The sequence below is a fragment of the Hippichthys cyanospilos genome, chromosome 15 (assembly GCF_059441005.1).
Source record: "Hippichthys cyanospilos isolate Australia breed blue-spotted pipefish chromosome 15, RoL_Hcya_1.0, whole genome shotgun sequence".
In the NCBI taxonomy this organism is placed as follows: domain Eukaryota; kingdom Metazoa; phylum Chordata; class Actinopteri; order Syngnathiformes; family Syngnathidae; genus Hippichthys; species Hippichthys cyanospilos.
In genome coordinates this window covers 16,428,945-16,447,379 of record NC_142383.1, presented here as the reverse complement: position 1 = coordinate 16,447,379, position 18,435 = coordinate 16,428,945, and the positions used below count along the sequence as shown (strand labels likewise).

General features: G+C 42.5%; 2 protein-coding genes across 3 annotated transcripts; one reads left to right on the top strand and one right to left on the bottom strand.

Annotated features, from left to right (window-relative positions):
• Positions 1-420: 420 nt before the first annotated feature.
• Positions 421-12,363, bottom strand: lin54 (lin-54 DREAM MuvB core complex component). 2 transcript variants are annotated; one of them, XM_088434121.1, is made up of 16 exons: positions 12,247-12,363; positions 9,437-10,072; positions 7,850-7,961; positions 7,644-7,783; positions 6,697-6,852; positions 6,328-6,520; positions 5,233-5,306; positions 4,964-5,161; positions 4,793-4,890; positions 4,545-4,613; positions 3,905-4,007; positions 3,698-3,835; positions 3,427-3,629; positions 857-2,116; positions 723-760; positions 421-494 (listed from the first exon to the last, which is right to left on the bottom strand). In XM_088434121.1, the coding sequence occupies exons 2-14, from the start codon at positions 10,040-10,042 to the stop codon at positions 1,915-1,917; spliced, it is 2,292 nt and encodes a 763-aa protein (XP_088290247.1). In that variant the 5' UTR covers positions 10,043-10,072; positions 12,247-12,363; the 3' UTR covers positions 421-494; positions 723-760; positions 857-1,914. The 2 variants fall into 2 exon arrangements, with proteins under 2 accessions (XP_088290247.1, XP_088290248.1); XM_088434122.1 differs by lacking the exon at positions 12,247-12,363 and adding an exon at positions 11,104-11,362.
• Positions 12,364-13,317: 954 nt separating this feature from the next.
• cops4 (COP9 constitutive photomorphogenic homolog subunit 4 (Arabidopsis)) lies at positions 13,318-17,413 on the top strand. The gene is made up of 10 exons (XM_088435055.1): positions 13,318-13,423; positions 13,901-13,980; positions 14,079-14,230; positions 14,351-14,454; positions 14,526-14,679; positions 15,197-15,347; positions 15,998-16,168; positions 16,247-16,362; positions 16,544-16,628; positions 17,003-17,413. The coding sequence occupies exons 1-10, from the start codon at positions 13,350-13,352 to the stop codon at positions 17,134-17,136; spliced, it is 1,221 nt and encodes a 406-aa protein (XP_088291181.1). The 5' UTR covers positions 13,318-13,349; the 3' UTR covers positions 17,137-17,413.
• The last annotated feature ends 1,022 nt before the right edge of the window (positions 17,414-18,435 follow it).

Sequence of the window (18,435 nt, the reverse complement as noted above, 5' to 3'; positions counted from 1 at the left end):
TTTCTCGCGTGCATTGGCTTAAATTAAAAGCGTTTTAACGCAAGGGAAAGATTAAGAGATGTTGTTTTAGGTTTACGTGAACAACGAATGTTTTGCTCTGAACAAATGTACTTTACTGGATTAAATAAAAGTTTTGACTGGTGCATCATACTTTTAATACGAGTTCCATGTATAAAGAGTAATATGTAAAAAATGTTGCAAGAATGTTGAAAAATGATACATTTTATGACTTCAAACATTTTTTATTTATGCAAAAATGATTTTTAATTATTCAGCAGATCCTTAATGTTTGGCTCGGATCAACGTCCAGGAACTGATGTTGAATAAAAAAATAGTTTAACAGAGAATCCCTCCGTGTTTTCCAGTTTATCTGTGTCTGGAATGGAGAAAAAAAAGAACAAAAAACATACACACACAATATAAAATGTATACAATTTTATTTAAATCTTTATTTGGTTAAGATAACACATTTTCCACGGCCACTTTAGGACATCCTGCAAAAAAGAAAAAAAAATGCAAACCACGTGATTAACAATTTCTAAAATGAGCCATTTTTACAAAAACTTTAATGCAAAATGCCCCAAACCCTCATTACGTCATGTATAATCTTTCCCAAACTTGCGAATGAGTCAGATGGGTAGTGATTGGTATAATCATTGGGATGATTGAAAAAATTAAAAAAAAAAAAAAAAAAAAACAGTGCAAAATGTAAAATTACTTACTTTTCTGATCCACTCAATTTGCAGCATATCTTCTACGACTGGAAAGACAAAAGATCAAATCAATTCGAGGAACAAAAACATATATATATAAAAAAACTCATAATTAGTACATGACTAAAACACGTTTTTGTTACCTTTACTGTGCGAAAACCACGGCGTGCTTCGAGCGGAATCTCCTTCGACCTTTGCTTCTTCTTCTTCTTCTCTTGCTCCTCTTACTCGACTGTTAAAGAGAAAAAAAGGCAGTCGTTCGTATGATTCAAAACGCAGCTATGGATACGCAATGTTTCCACAAACTTGTTTGCTTCTTCGAAACAACATCGCCAAGCAAAAAAAAAAAAAAAAAATCTCTTCGAATTATAAACAACAATTACATGTTTTTTTTAGAGCTTAATAAACACAGAACTAATGAAAGTAGTTGACTCAAGTCGTGTGCCTGCGAAACAGCACCACCTACTGCACGGGGGTAAAAGGCACAACAAAAAAGTTTTTTTGCGTTTGAATTAAATACATAGCTAAATAGCTTTTTATTTTTGTACAATTCCGCAAATGTACACAACTTCCCACAGGAGCCGAGATGTTCTTTACAACAGTGATACTGAATGACAGGAGATGAAGAATATCATGAATCAAAAACGTATTTTGGTGGTTTTGAAGGTATTAAAAACTGGTAATGTTAACGAGATCCACCACCGTGTAAAAGGCACACTACACTGTCAAGCAGTCATAATCTCTGCCAGTTCAATTATTTTTTTTTTTTTGTGCTTCTGGACAAAAATTTTACTTTTTCTTTAGTGTGAGAATCGCAAAAGTTTGGCTATTATTTTTATCGTTTTGAGCCATGCCGTTTTCGTGCACAGATTCCAAATAGATGTAGCGTATTCTTGGTTAATAACAATAATAATAATGATGATAACAATAACAACAACGATCATTAACAGTGTAAGCAACACAAGATTAGCGCTAATTACAAATACGTGTCAAAATAAATATATAAAAAAAAAACAAACGTGTTGCATTTTACCTAGTGGGAGCACAAATATAACATTTGACACCATGTTCTCATCATAAAACGTCAGATAGGAAAGAGGAAAGCAGAAGAGTATAAAAAAGAGGGAAATAAAAGCTGGAAGCGCGGCGCTTCCTTCCCATGAGCGTCTCTGTCCGAAGGAAGCGGGCCATTGTCCGGGACCTAGCTGTTGACGGCGGAGCAATCTGTTTTGGCTTTTGCCGCCGAGTTGATGATCCTCATGAGGCAGTGTCCGAACTCCTCCAGGATCAGGCGCTCGGCCTCCGCCTGAGGCTGCCGCGTTTGCTCCGCCCACCTGGCCTGCTCCAGGAGGCACTCGCACGTGGCCTCCAGCACCTCCTTTGTCACGAACGTGTACGGGAGCCTGGAAGGCGGAGAAATTTGTCAAATTAGATCGCCTGTTTATTATGTGGAGGGGATTTTTTTTTAAAGCTTCGCAGCTAGAGATTGTGGACAAAAAAATTGTTTTTTCCTCCCTAATTTTTATGAGACTGGAAGGGAGGGAGGAAGGAAGGGAGGGAGGGAAGGAAGCAGTGAAGGAAGTTAGGAGAGAAAAGGAGAGAAAAAAGGAAGGAAGGAAAGAAGAAATGAATGTGGAGGAAGAGGAAAAACGAGGAAAAGAAGGAATTAAGAAATGTGATGGAAGGAAGAAAGGAAAGAAGAAATGAATGTGGAGGAAGGAGAAAAACGAAAAGAAGGAATGTGACGGAAGGAAAAAAGGAAAGGAAAGAAGAAATGAGAAGGACGGAAGAAAGGAAAGAAGAAATGAATGTGGAGGATGGAGAAAAACGAGGAAAAGAAGGAAGGATGAAATGTGAAGAAAGGAAAGAAGAAATGAATGTGGAGGAAGGAGAAAAACGATAAGAAGGAATGTGACGGAAGGAAAAAAAGAAATGAATGTGGAGGAAGGAGAAAAACGAGGAAAAGAAGGAATGAAGAAATGTGAAGGGAGGAAGAAAGGAAAGAAGAAAGGAATGAGGAGGAAGGAGAAAAACGAGGAAAAGAAGAATGAAGAAATGTGAAGGAAGGAAGAAAGGAAGAGAGGAAAGGAAGGACGGAAAGAAAAGGGAGGGAGGAAGGAAAGAATAAAGAAAGAAGGAATGTGAGGGAATGGAGGAAGGGGAGGAAAGGAAGGAGAAAGAAGATAAGGGAGGAAAGGGAGAACAACTGAAGAAGCGAGGGAGGGAAGCAAGGGGGCAAGGAAGGAAGGAAAGAAAGAAGGTGGGAGGGAAGGAAGCAAGCAATGAATGAAAGAAGAAGAGGAAAGGAGAGAAAAAGGAAGGAAGGAATATGAAGGTTGTAGAGAAAAGGAGAGAAAAATGAAGGAATGTGAAGGTCGTAGAGAAAAGGAGAAAAAGGAAGGAATGTGAAGGTCTTAGAGGAAAGGAGAGAAAAAGGAAGGAAGGAATGTGAAGGTCGTAGAGGAAAAGGAAGGAAGGAATGTGAAGGTCGTAGAGGAAAGGACAGAAAAAGGAAGGAAGGGATGTGAAGGTCGCAGAGAAAAGGAGAGAAAAAGGAGGGAAGGAATGTGAAGGTCGCAGAGAAAAGGAGAGAAAGAGGGAATAAAGAAATGTAAAGGGAGGAATTTTTTTCATAAACATCTTGAGAAAAATGCAATTCTTTGTAGGTTCCTCTTGCCATTTCCCCATCTCCTTCTGAGCTGCCTCAACCTACCTCCCGCCTCCGCTGGAGATGACGGGTGCGGTCCTCGTGAGCAGGTCGGAGATCTGCGAGGACAACTTGGTCTTGGCCGCCGTCTGCTGCTGGACCCTGACCTCGGCGGCGTCGGCCAGGTGCATGAGCGTCTTCCTCTCCGGGCTCTCCTCGAAGTTCTTGCAGCCCACGCACTTGCATATGGACGAGCACATGATCTTGGCCTGGGCGGAGGAGAAGAAGGGGGCGGTAGTCCCGAGACGGAGCTCCCGGCGCCGCTCGGAGGACGCACCTCGTAGCACTCGCAGTAGTTCTTCAGGCAGCCCGAGCGCTTGCAGTTGCAGCCTTTGCTGTGGCGCCGGTCCGACTCGCCCTCTTTGCCCTTGCCGATCTTGGGCTTGAAGGCCTCCGGGTTGCGGTCCAAACACGTCTGCGGAGCGTCAAGGCTCAGGTCCGGCGCTAACCCCCCCCCCCCCAAAAAAAAAACCTCCGGCCTTACCTTGATGGCTTTGGAGCGCTCGGCCTCGTGCTCCAGGTTGTTGAAGCAGTTGTTGCAGTTGCAGTTGTTGCAGAACTCGCCGTTTGCAAAGCAGTCGCAGTATCTTGACGGAGGATTGAAAAGGGGAAAAAAAAATGTTACGTTCAAGCGACTTCTCAAAAATCTGAAAAAAAAAAAGCTTCATGGATGGTATCAATGGAAAAAATAAAGAGACATTCGTGAAAGTTGCAAGTAATGTATATTTCAGAATATAACATATATATATATATATATATATTTTTTTTTTTTATTTTTTATTTTTTTTTTTTGCTGGCCACCATAGAGCAAACTCTCAGTAAACAAAAGGAGACAGAAGACGTTGTCAAAATATTTGATTTTGAGCTGCTATTTTACTCACTGCCAGACACACCCCAAAACTGAACACGGGCATGTTACTGTTATGTTGGTGCGGTATTCTAACAACCCCAGCGTAAGAAAATATGTTGGTGCTGGTCTTATCTCTAAATGTGCAGGCATGCTTTGTATTGCTGTAGCCAAGCATTTTAAAAAAAGTAAAAAAAAAAAGATGAAATGTATCCATGTATCATCTTCTGTGTAAATATCTGATGCCACAATTTTTTAGATAATAAATCATACTCACAGCTTGAGACACTGAGACTTGGTGCAGTTGCATGGTTTCCTCGGCCGCGATGTCACCTCCGCCGACATGCTGCGAGGAAACGAAATTGACACCTCGTGTTTTAACCTGCATCGGGTAATTATTATTGAATTTGAAAGTGTTTCCAAACTTTTGATTAGTACTGAATGAGCACCTGGTAATCCCTCTCTGTGTACTATAACAGAACATCCATTTGAGAAGCGCCGGCGTAGATAACGGTTAGCGCTTACCCGTTGAGCGGGAGCCGAGCTTGAGTGTGGACGGCGGCGGCGGCGCAAGTCGGGAAAGCCGAGTTATTGGCCAGGGTCACGATGGGAGCCTGCTGCAGCTGAGACGGCGGCCAAGAACGCGCACGTCAATATCGAATGGCGCGGCCCCCAAATAAAAAAAGGCCAGGATACCTGCGTGACGTACTGCGCCGGCAAGACGGCGTAGCCCACGTTGCCGCCGGCCGGCGCCGGCGCCAGGACGGTGCCCGGCGGCAGGTTGGCGAAGTTGGGCTGGATCTGCGGCAGCGCCGTGGCGGGCATGATGAGGCGCTGCTGGGTGGGCGTGGCGCCGACCACCTGGGCGACCGACGTTAGCGGCTTGGGCGCCACCTGCGGGCGGACGATCGGCGTTTGGCGCGGTTCCAACCGGGCAGAGGAAGAAGAGGCGGCGTGCGTTTGACCTGCTTGACCGTCTGCGCCGTCACGATGGGAACCGACATCCTCATTGCCCCCGCGCCCACCACCATGGGTTTAGCTGTGGGACACGCAAGCGTTAGCCTCAGTCTTTCTCAAAATGACTCTTTAACTCATTCAACGCCAGGGACGTATTTTCACGTTTTTGAAGACATTGAGTCCCAGATACTTTAAGTATTAAATCGATACTTAAGTGTATTAAATCCCAGATACTTAGGTATTAAATCAACACTTAAGTATCTGGGATTCAATGTCTGGGCAGTTAAAAAAAAAAAAAAAAACGTAAAAATACGTCTCTGGCAGTGAATGAGTTATTAGCAAACTAATCACAAGATGGCTTAAATGCAGTGTTCCCTCGCTATAACGCCGTTCACCTTTTGCTGTTTTTTTTTTAAATCAAGGTTTGCATTTTGATAGTGTAATTAAATGAGAGAAACTGGAGAAATTTGTCATGTCTGAGAAAATTATAGAGTCCAAGAAGTTTTACTACTTTGAAACTAATAAATGAAAAAAAAAATAGTATTAACAAACAAGAACATACTGCAGTTATAGAAATAAATATGGAATAAAAAAAATATAATAAACCTTAAAACATACTGTAAATGAAAAAAAACTACAAAAATGAAAAGAACAGAAAAAACAGATTAAACAAAAGCATTTAATAAAGAACCTGCATATTAAATAAATAAAAAAAGCACTGATAATACTGTAATATAATACTGTTACACACTGTAAACAATAAACAAAACATAATAAACCATAAAAAGTAATCAATCAAGTCAATCAATTACTTCAAGTAATTAAGCAATCAATTACTTGAGTACTAAAGTACCTTACTACAAAAATATTAAAATAATTGGATATTTTTGGTACTAAAGTAATGGATTACTTTTTTCTTAAGTAATTAAATACCAAAAGACTTGAAAAAAAAAAAGAAAAAAAATATTAATAAGATCCTGGTAATGAAAGTATAGACGCTTAAAAAAAAAAAAAAACGTAAAAATCCGTCTTTGGGATTGAATGAGCTAAACTGGATGTCAAGGATCTGTAAAAAAAAAAAAAAAATGGCGGATTTGAGTCACCTGTCTGCACGGCGCTGGTGCTGGGCGCGCCGGGCTGCGCGGCGGCGCTCGCCGTGGTGTTGGGCACCAGCCGAACGTAATGGAAGCGGCTCCCGGGCACCTGGATCTGCTGCATGTTGGGCTGGGCCGTCAGCGGGATGATGGTCTTGTACTGGGAGCCGCCCACCGCCACGGACTGGACCGCTTTGATATTCTGGATGGGATTCAATTCAGGGACGAGTATTTAGGGAGGGCTCCCGTTTCCCAAAACATTTCGACAAAAGGGAACTCGGAGAATAGTTCTGACAAAAATAGACAAAAAAAACATTTCCTAGCTAGGTGAAATGACAGAAAATTAAAAAAAAGAATCCAAAATAAATCCTTCTTCACCTGCGCCGCCGCCTGGCTCGTGGCCACCTTGACGGGCGAGACCGACGTGGACTGCTGAACCGAGAGGATCTGCTGGCCAAGCGCCACGCTGACCGGCAGCGTCATGGACTTCTGGGCCGCCCCGGAAGTCGGCGACGCCACCGACACCACCGTCACCTTCGGCGCGGCGGGACCAGAATCCACATCCATCATGATTTATTCAACTTTAGATCCTTTTTGTCCACGGAGAAATATTCAACGTAAAGCGTCCGGTTTTGGGCTAACAGCGGAGATTTCTTTACAAAAAGAAATCATTAATTTAATTATTAATATTTGTTCTAAAAATATATATATATATATATATATATATATATATATATATATATATATATATATATTTGTTCACAAAAAATTAAACATCCTATTTCATATAACTGAAACATTAATTTAATTATTAATGAATATTTGTCCCCCAAAAATAATCAACATGGTGTCAGACCAGTTCTCAAAAAGAAATCATTATAAATGAATATTTGTCCACAGAAATTTTTTCAACTTAAAGGGTCCTCCTTTGAGATCATAGTAGAGATGTGATCACGAATCATTGACAGGTAACGAGTGGTGGCACACGACAAGTTGGGTCGACCCATTCTAGCATGGGGGAGAATCTGGCTTTTTATACAAATGAAATTGAATAACCTACTTGATGAACTAATTTTCCTGAAACAATTAATTCTATAATCTATATTTCTATAATCTATATAATTCTATGAACCTCCTTAAATTCCTTCAAGTACCCCTAGGGCACCCCCGTTTGAGAACCACTTCACACAGCACAGCATAGTACTCCATCTACCATCAATGCTAAATTCCGTTAGCCCATCTATAATACTTCGCGTTATATGCTAGCATTAAGCTAGCTGCCCTTTGTAAGAAAAAGCGCGATGAATAAAACAGCATGGAGTCACCTTGCTTGGGGTCTTGAGGGGGGAGATGGCGATCTTTTTGCCGGCAATGTTTTGGATGCTGATGGCGGTGTTGTACGGGGGATCCGTGAGCGTGATGGTCTTTTGAGGCGCCGTCGGCGAATTCTGCGCCAGGACCCGGCCTGCCAAAGAGACGCCTTCAAGTCTCGGGACGCCCGAGTGCGTGCGGGATTTGATTTCCGACTCACCCGCGGCGACGGGAGAACCTGAAGTCTGAGGACTGAGCGCTTTGCTGTTCACCGGTTTGTTGATGATGAACTTGATGGGCGCAGCGGAGGACGACGGCGTTTTCTTGGCGATCTGTTGGCCACAAACGACCACGTTCATATGTAAACAACGATTCGATTTTGACATGTTTACAAACCCAACGCAAAGGATTGACGTTCTCCAAGCCGTATTTTGTCCGATCCTTTGAGCATTACATCAAAGGCGTTTCACATGAAAGGGGAAGCATTGGAAGAAGAACCTCGAGAGCTGAAATTTCATCCGGATGGTGACGAAAATGTTGCAGAGTGAAAATGGCTACTTTTGAGAAAATGGCGTATAAAAGTTTTGGCACATTCTTCTTTCAAAGCACCTTGAAATCGGGCAAAAATCGTTCTTTGGTTCTTCTACCTGGAGAAACTTCACGCAGGCACAGGGAAAACACGCAAACTACACGAAGGAAGGCCGGAGGCAAAAGCGAAACTGGAACCAAATAACTGTGAGGCGGATTTGCTAACCAGTTTTGCGCTACATCATTATTATTTATTTTATTATTATAATGCATCACAGGTGTCTTTTCCAGTCCTGGAGGGCCGGTATCCTGCAGGTTTTCTCCCCTAAACACACCTGATTGAAATGATTAGGATCTTTTTCAAGCTCCCCCAGAGCTGACGAATGAGCTAATCATTTTAATCAGGTGTGTTGAGGAGAGAAAACCGCAAAACCTGCAGGATACCGGCCCTCCAGGACTGGAGTTTGACACCAATTTATTACATTATTAGAGTACTTCATTACTCGAAAAGCATTTCAAAACTATGACCTTTATTTATATATATATATATATATATATATATATATATATATATATATATATATATATATATATATATATATATATATATATATATATATATATATATAAAACTAAAACTTTCATTCTCTCCACGATGGGAGGGGCACGCTCATCATCGTAAACAAAATGATTTTCATATTTTTAATAACTCCAAAACTAATATCCCTCACATATTCCTGCTTCTGTCAAATAAATAGTATGATTTAAAAATGTCAGCTGCGTGGATCATCGATACACTACCGGCGAGGGAAATATCGGACGGGCAAACTTACTTGACAAAATCGGCGGCAAATATCAAAAGAAAAAAGAAAAAGCTGCCTTTTGCAAGCACAGATACATAATTAGGCTGGCTGTCATAAAAACAGCAGCATCATGGAGCGCTTTAATGCACACTTTTTCCATTTTTGTTTCAGAAGAAAAAAACATATAGACTGATGACAAATTCAGCAGTCGGCGGTTAAATTGTCTGTCTACATGTGTTGCTGCACCTTGTTCAAAAATCTGTGGCCTTAAAGGGATATGACTACGGCAGCATTGATGCTAGTTTCATCAACCTTTGAACGGTGTCTTAGCACTAAGCTAGCAGAGGTGGTTGTTTGAAATGCAAAATAAGGAATTATCTTTTATTTAAGTCTAATTTAAAAAAAAGAATGACTTCTTATTCCTCTCTCGTCTTTGAGAGTGACGCGGAATAGCGTGATTTTTGATTTGAACCGACCTGCACCGTTTTGAGCTGCTGTCCTTGCAAGGCGGCCACCTGACCGGCCGCGCTCCCGACGACCGGCTTCAAATCCGACCTCCCGCCGATGGTCACCAACTTGATGGATTTCGCGTCGGCCAAGCCCGCCGCCCCTCCCGCCTTGGCGGCGGCGTGGGGCAGCTGGAGCACGATGGGTTGGCCCGACTTCCCGATAGTGGTCACCAGAAGCTTTTGCCCCCCCGCCGAACGCGCGGCTTCCGAGGCCTGGGCCGAAGCCACCTTGTTGAGGATGATCTGATGGTTGGCGGCGGAGATGGCGAGGGGCATCGTCAGCTTCTGCAAGGTGCTCGTGGTGACCGTCGTCCCCGCGATGCTGTCCGTGGTCCTGGTGGTGGCGGTTGAGGTGGCCAGGACCGGCCTCATGGTCAACAGCGGGGAGGACAAAGCAGAAGTGGCGACGGCGACGCCGGCGTGTTCCGTCGACGTGCCGGCGCTATCGGGCGGCGTGTCTGTTTCCATGGCGACGGACGTGTCCTGGCTGGACTGAGCCACCTCCTCAATGGCCTCCATGTCCATGATCTCGTCAGGAAGGAGGCTGTTGAGCTCGGGCGACACCACGTCCATCTTGGCGACGACTCAGCCCCCCCGGTGCACCTTTAACAATACAAAGACAGGCTTGTCACGTGTAATCAATTTTTGCTACAACACTATGGACGTTGTGCTGCTGCTTGTGGTGTGGAGTTTATTATACAGACGTACATGTGAAGGAGATGGTCATATTTAAATATATATGTATACAAATGTGTTCAAATATCTGTTGCATTTTCCTATTCAGGGAGTTTCAACGTGTATTAGCAAAAACCTAGCAAACTTTCATTCAGCACAGTTATGTGATTTGGTCAATTACACTTTGTTTACCAAGCAGTTTGAAGTGACCCAATTTTGAGTTTTTTTGCAGCGATACGACCTGTATATGAATTTTTTTATGTCAATTTGAGCGATTTGATTGGATTGGATTCATATATCTCTTTCCTTCCGCAAACTCCTCTGCCCATTTGTTGCTCCCACTGTGCCACAAAATTCCATGGACAAAAACCTCATCCTTCTTCTTCTTAAATTTAACAGACTGAACATATTCTGGGTTTGCTGTGTCAGATATTTCAACATCGCCATGTACGACTATAAACACTAACTTTAAGCAAGCTATGTATGACATCACAGTGTCCTCAATGCACATGCGGGACTGTTTTAGATTTATAGTTCACGCACGGGTCACATTTATTTGTAAATGTGAACGACCTGACAAAAAATGACAAATTTTCCGATTTAAAAAACACTATCTTCACGGGCCAAAAAAAGGAGGCAGAAAGCTGACCAAGTTTAAAACATAAATACAAAAAAGGGCTTAAATTGTAAAGTAGGTCCACTAAATGCCAAAGTTCAGAGGATTATAGTAGTACTAGTATGCAAAACAACACATTTTAACCGCATATTAACAATTTCCGCGGGTGATTGTGTTGGTAATCTTGGATAATTGTAGCTGTCTTGTTCAAAACCGTTAGGGGAGAACGTAAACAAACCTGTCAGAGTGGCCTAGCTAACGTTAGCCCACCGACCCAAAATACACTCATTTCTCACTTTAAAGGGCTCATAAAACGTATTTTAGCGTCAACAGAGAAACTTACAATCGAGACTGACAGCCGATTAGTTCCGAACGACATCATCTTCAACATGATCATCCAGCAGCAGAATCTTTTTGTGTTTTCCCCATCGATGGGCTCGTTTAGCCCCCACACTTGGCTATGCGGGTGCATTTATACTAACCGCCGCAAAAGTCGATCGTTTTATGTGAATGTGTTTGCAGGGGGATGCGAACCACCACGGGAAGGAGGCTCCTGTCCGGGAGGGGAACGAGTCGAGCTATTTACTTGGCTGCGTTACTATTTCAGGCCGGGCTTGGATTTCGAAAGATCCGCCATTTTTATCTCGTCATCAGTCTTGCTAGCTACGGGGCTAACAGCGAGCTAACAGAAGAGAGGGTGTCGTTTTTATTATTATTTTTTTCCCCCTAAAATAAAATAAAAATACGCAACACGGAGAGATTACAGTGTAAAGATTTGTGTGATTAAGACTCTTGCAGAGCAAGGCTAAATTTAGTTTTTCGAGACCCCTTCACCATCTGTCACTCGAGATCATTCCGATGGTGGAAAACAAAATAGTTTCGATTCAAAGGCACCGACTCATGAACGTGGCGTCTTTTATTTGCTTTTGTTAGTTGTGTGTGTGTTTTCAATTTTTAAAGGGTTATTTGGTGACCCGGGTTATGAAGCGGTTACTTGAAAAAAGTACTACATCGTGCCTTAAAAAATTAAACGAAGAGCTCGAAAGTAGCATCGCATTGCGTAAAAACCATGCAGGGATTAAGATAAAAATATGGAAATCATACGACAAACTGATGTGAATGAACATCACGCCATCAAAACAATCCCTGCAAAAGCAAACGTCTTGCGGATCGTCTACGCAACCGCAGCGCCTACTTTGGACAACTTGAGCCGAACGTGAAAGCGGATCTACTTTGTCTCGGGGTGCAAAAATGCAGGTCGTTCGTGGAGGGTTCAGTGGGGATGTCAGACGTCCGGGCCCCGGTTATCATCCGGGGCGAGGAACACAACTGCTGCAATCCTAGCAAACTTGCCGAGCAGGGCTAACCCGAGCTAGCTTCGGCTCTACGTTTATTTAGTCCACCTTAAAAGAGGAGTCTTGCGCGTGATGGTGCTGATGTTTTCCGGCGGAGCCGCGGCGAGAGTCCCGCAACGAGTCGCGCTTACCTGAGTTATCTGACGCAGGCCAGCGTTTGCGGGGGAATCGAGGAGAGCAAAAGACGATTGTTCAAAATACCGCGCCGAGCGCCATTCCTCCCTGACATTTCACAGGTCGGCCACGCCTTCCTCCATATACGTCATCATTACGTCAGTCTTAAAGGAACAGTCGCACAAGTTCCACAACTGCTTTGTGCATGCGCGGGGTTGTCAATCTCATTTTTATCGTGGGCCACATTGTCGTCATAGATTCATATCAATTTTAAGTGCGGTCGTCACGCACTGTCCTAGTACTGAAATCATAGGCAGGCAAAAACGGTTTTCCCTCCAAAATTTTCAAAAGTTGAGGACGACTTGGAAGTTAAATGAACATTTCGCGGGCCACATAAAATGATGTGGCGGGCCAGATCTGGCCCCCGGGCCTTGAGTTTGACACCTGTGGACGAGCGTGTCCAAACTTTTTACTTTGAGGGCCCCATTCAGAAAATTTCAAAGACATCAGGGGCACTTTTTTTAATTTTTATACTTAAACTAAACACAGAAAAAAATCAATAAAGCAAGTAGTTAAACATTGTTTGCAGTATAGACTTTAAATGTATAAAGTTTATACATTTATAGTAATCAATTACGTTTCGTACTTTAGGATATTTAGTAGTTACTAGTACCTTTAGTAATAGAGTACTAAAGGTTACTTAAGGTACTTAAGGTTAGTGACAGGAGGCTGAATTACGTGAAAGATGCGTTTAGGGACGGAATTCTTGCATCGATTTCCAATACCAAAATTTGCAAATAGCAAACTCATTATAAAGCATCCTCAACCACCAAGAGACCAGTTGTTTCCACGAAACCTTTGGGGATTACGTCATCTAGCGACAGTAAACAGCTTTGGCACTTAATTGTGAACCGTGGCGTTGGGATTCACTATTTTTTTAAATTACATTTAAAAAGCATTTAAAGGCGCCAACTGAATTCCACACTAAGGGAGCACTATTAAAAATCAATCAAAAATATATATAAATAAATATTTATATTTGTAATTTTTCGTCACCGACCGGAAGTTCCCCTCTTTTGGTAGCGGAAGCGGCGTTGTTGACAACCCGGACGGCGCAACCATGGCCACCGAAGTGCGGCAAGAGCTCGCACAGCTGATGAATTCGTTTGGCTCCCACAAAGACCTATCGGCCAAGTACGTAGCGCTTGCAAGACACGCGTTTTCTTTTTAACCGTATTATGTAAAACTCATCTTTGTACAGTGTATGAAGCAGCTCGTTCGGCTAAAAAGGTGATGCGGGTTTACCATGATAACTAAGCTAAGCTAACGCTAGCTTCTTTGCTTAGCGAGCTCTGTATGAGAATTATCCGAATTAAATTTTCTAGCGAGTAAAACTTTTATTTTTATAGTTTATGTCATTAAAACAGTGAGTGTGTGAATAATGTCAGAGCCCCAAACGTTCGAACCAATTGCACGTTTTCATGCCAGGAGCGAGCAAATTCTTTTAGCTTAACGATGGGCATTAAACATACACTAGTGAAACGATCAGAAAATGCTGTGTCACATGTTCATAAATGACAATGAACGGATATTAACTTTTTAGAATATGTTTTAACTAAAACTCGTACAGATCCTACCCTTTGACTTATAGAATGTTGTACATTTCTGTAGATATAGACAAATCTTGGAAAAGGCTGTCCAGTTCACAGATGCAGATCAACTTGAGTCCTTGAAGGCCTTTGTTGAAGCAAGTATGTAATATACTTTATTTCCCTCTTAAAGGTGTTTAGTGTTGTGTATTTCTCCACAAAAACGCAATTAGAGCCTCTCTTTTTCTCCCCCCTCATAGTGGTCAATGAAAACGTGAGTTTAGTCATCTCAAGACAGCTGCTCACCGATTTCTGCACACATTTGCCCAATTTGCCCGACGCCACAGCCAAGGCGGTGTATCACTTCACTTTGGACAAGATCCAGCCCAGAGTCATTTCTTTTGAGGAGCAGGTAAACTATTAATTCTCCTCTGTTGGTGAGACAAACACTTCTGGGCATTAGGGAATAATTAGATACATATAATCAATAATATGCACTTCATGATAAGTCGCTGTTCCTCACTGTGCGCAGGTGGCTTCCATCAGACAGCACTTAGCGACTATTTACGAAAAGGAGGGCGACTGGAGGAACGCCGCCCAGGTTTTAGTCGGTATTCCTTTGGAGACAGGGCAAAAGTAAGTGCAGTCTTTTCCCCCCCATTTGGAAGTTTTATTTTTTTCAAGTGTTCTATTTTGCTCCTCGCTAGGCAATATAACGTTGACTACAAGTTAGACACCTACCTGAAAATAGCCCGTCTCTACCTGGAGGATGACGATCCGGTACAGGCCGAGGCTTACATCAACAGAGCCTCGCTGCTTCAAAATGAATCGTCCAATGAACAGCTACAAATACATTACAAGGTAAGCAAAACTTGTCATCCCGCTTCCATATCGTCCATCAAAAGTACACACGGGAGAACTATATATTCACATAAAAACACACATACCACTTTGGGCTGTTGTAAACAGAATCGCTAGTTCACTAGCGTGCTGTTGCGTCTGGTTAGCGTGTTAGCATAACATACAGGAAGTACTTTGCATAACCCTAAACTAAATTTAAGTAAATTTACATGCTCATAATGATCACTAAATTAATATTATTGCTCCTGTGGATTTAAGGATGACTACATCACTGAAAATGTAAAATAAAGACTTACAAATAAAACGACCTAAACACATTTCTTTGCACGCATCACCAATACACCAGCACCATCTCAAGGCAAATAAGTGAATGTCATATTATTAACTGCTACATTTAATATTATTAAATTAAAAAAAATTAAAAAAACAGCATTTTGACAAGGCCAAAAGCTTAAATCAACCGGGCCTGAGAAACAATTGCAATTGCCCACGTTAAATGTATTACCCTCTCACTTAGGTGTGCTATGCCAGAGTCCTGGACTTCAGGAGGAAGTTCATCGAAGCCGCGCAGCGATACAACGAGCTGTCTTACAAATCCATCGTCCACGAGAGCGAGCGTCTAGAGGCGCTCAAGCACGCGCTCAACTGCACCATTTTGGCGTCCGCAGGTACGAAGACTGCCAACTCCATTTTAGAGGATGTTGCTAACAGTCTGCAAGGAAGGAATGGAAACACAGGGGAAAAACCTACAAATATGACTCAGGCCAAAAGTATGGGTGCGTCCTATAAACTTAAAAATGAATTTTTTTTTTTTGCTTTTATTCGGGACGAGCTAGAGAGCTGTTAGTTGACTGTTAGCAGCCAGTTGCAGCTAACAGCAGCTCGTGTTTGCTGAGGTTGCATTATTGTCAATCAAAGAAGCAAGCAGACTGAACCAACGTCCGAGTCTATCCTCGTTCACACACAGGAATATTACTTAAATTTAGAGGATCATGTAAAAGTTATGATGTCTTTATCTGATTCAATTAAGACTGGCAAGATATGGACCCAATATGCGCCGGTTGGAGAACACGGAAAAGTATTTCATTTGACTCGTTTATTGTGGTCTTTCGGCATATACGCACAATTATCAACTTGATGAAACGCATGGCGTTCACAGACCGCTCACAATGCGGGAAATCTGAAACACACTCAATGTGCAACAAATGTATAATTTAGATATGAACACAAGAAAATATGATGCGTTTCGGGAGATGAGATTTATTCCGTGGGCTACAAATAATGTGTTCACAAAATGCAAATGTGTTTGTTTTTCCAGGCCAGCAACGTTCCCGCATGTTGGCCACCCTGTTCAAGGACGAGCGCTGCCAGCAGTTAGCCGCGTACGGGATTCTCGAGAAAATGTACCTGGACCGCATCATCCGGGGGAACCAGCTGCAGGAGTTTGCCGCCATGCTCATGCCGCACCAGAAGGCCACCACGGCGGACGGTAAGTCAACTTCACATCGGTCCGATCCTGTCAGATCTCCTGGACTTGAAAATAGACATGTGTTGAACTTTTCTTCAGGCTCCAGCATACTGGACAGAGCTGTGATCGAACACAACCTGCTCTCCGCCAGTAAACTTTACAACAACATCACCTTCGAAGAGCTCGGAGCGCTTTTGGAAATCCCCCCGGCCAAAGTGAGAAAAACAAAAGACGGAGCGAAACGAGTACATTTTTTTTCGAGCGTTTGCCATGTTTAGTTTTCTTCCTGTCATTACAACCTTGACATTTCATTTCTAAGCAAAGTACAGCCAACAGTACGTTATCGTGATTTGTTGATTTATGACTCGCCGTGATTTATTGGCATCTATCTACAAGGCGGAGAAGATTGCGTCGCAGATGATCACCGAAGGACGCATGAACGGCTTCATCGACCAGATCGATGGCATCGTGCACTTTGAGAGTGAGTGGCGGGATTTTTTATTTTTTTTTGTCACTAAAGTGAACTCATATTAATTACAAAGGATATTTCAATACAGTACATATATTGAAAATTTGAATACTCGTTTTACTCCTTCAAAACTCTTTGAACACATTTAAACTTCTTATAAGGCTTTTGCACTTAGATGTGACAAAAACAAAACTGTCATGTGTTGTGTGAACAGCAGAGGGCTCTCTCGTACCAAAAGTGTGACAGACCGTTTCATGCTAGAAACTTGAATTAGCTATAAGTACTGTAATTTAGCCTCACTCGTTACATATTTAGTTGTCATACTAGTACCAGTGTGGACAAATTGGATTTCAAGATGAACGAATCAACGTTGATATCGTTTTCAGCACGAGAGCCGCTTCCCACGTGGGACAAGCAGATCCAGTCGCTGTGTTTCCAGGTCAACAACCTCCTGGAAAAGATCCGACAGGCGGCCCCGGAATGGGCCGCCCAAGCCATGGAGACCCAGATGAGTCAGTAAAAATCGGCCCACCTCAAGCCCCCTTCTTTAAGTTTTCGTCTTCCCACTACAAAGCATCACCGCAAGGTGCGCCAAAGGAAATAAATCCCTCCACCGCTCGCATCCCATTGGCTGAATATTTCCAGCGCGCTCTTTTATTGCCCGGTGCCCGCAGTGACTCATGTTCGCATCGAAGACGCGAGTGCTTTCGTGCGTTGGCTCTGGCATTTTATTGGCTAGGTTATAGCCAATGTGACAATACACAATGTTGACATTAAATAAAATGTGCACACTGCTAGTTGCTCAATCTGCTTTTTTTCCCCAACACACTTCAAGACTACTTCCAACCAAGAAATTACAAAATGTTTCTTTATGATTATATTAAATTCTGATTAACCCCTGGAGGCTAAGCCAATCATTGAAGTCATTGAAAGGCTTACAAATGTCATAAGTTGGCCGCTAGCGCCGCCCGGTGGTTTTGGGGTGTCAACACAAATATTTCTATTGCGGCCCGTTCGCGATTTGCCGTTGAAAGGATTAATGCAAAAATCGGGGGAAACGCATGATAAAACATCGGGTTTTCAATATGTCCAAAATAGACAAACATTCCAATTTTGAATGGCAGTAAATGAGCCCGACATGGGCTAAATGTGACACCTATAGGGTGTACCTCTCGAGCTCAAGTTCGCAAGCATTAAGAAGTGATGGCATATTGAAAGTCGACATGTTTTGACAATGCATGCAATATTTTAGCCTCTTAGTGTTTTTTTTTTTTAATGCTTTTCCTGTGACATCACACATCAAAAAGCCAGAGTTGGATCAACATTTCCTCCAGGGATTAATATTGCTTTTGTGAAACACGAATCTGTGTTACAAGCTGAGCCGTGATTGGTCATTACCTGAGCAACCGTGATATCATTTTCAGTTGACGGCAAGTGGCAAAATGGCCGCACCATTTCGACGTAAACTCATTCACTGGCAGCCCGGTCAAAATGGATCTTTAACATCATCTGTCAATGGAAGTGAATGTGAGCCTAGGCTTCATGTGTAATTATGATTAAAGAGCAAATTATTTAATAAAATGCAAACATGTCAATGAAGAAACTTATTGAAGAAGACAGATGAATATAATTACCTTTTGTTTTTTGTCAGCGGGGGCTGAATCGGTGCAATATATCGCTGTGGGGGGCAATTAAACGCAGCGCAGGGTGTGGTTTGCTTAATCTTGATTTACAGCTTTTCAACCTATGAACCCATGCTTAGCTAACTTAAAAGTGAAACAATTTGTTATCTAGTACTTTCCAAAAAAGGGTTTATTTC

Excerpts from the sequence above, each read along its gene's own strand:
- lin54 (XM_088434121.1), bottom strand. The coding sequence starts at position 10,042 with ATGGACGTGGTGTCGCCCGAGCTCAACAGCCTCCTTCCTGACGAGATC. Across the intron at positions 7,784-7,849 it reads AGGTTCTCCCGTCGCCGCGG|GCCGGGTCCTGGCGCAGAAT; the intron begins GTGAGTCGGAAA and ends TCTCTTTGGCAG. Across the intron at positions 4,008-4,544 it reads AAGTCTCAGTGTCTCAAGCT|ATACTGCGACTGCTTTGCAA; the intron begins GTGAGTATGATT and ends TCCTCCGTCAAG.
- cops4 (XM_088435055.1), top strand. The coding sequence starts at position 13,350 with ATGGCCACCGAAGTGCGGCAAGAGCTCGCACAGCTGATGAATTCGTTT. Across the intron at positions 13,981-14,078 it reads GAAGGCCTTTGTTGAAGCAA|TGGTCAATGAAAACGTGAGT; the intron begins GTATGTAATATA and ends CCCCCCTCATAG. Across the intron at positions 16,363-16,543 it reads TGGAAATCCCCCCGGCCAAA|GCGGAGAAGATTGCGTCGCA; the intron begins GTGAGAAAAACA and ends TCTATCTACAAG.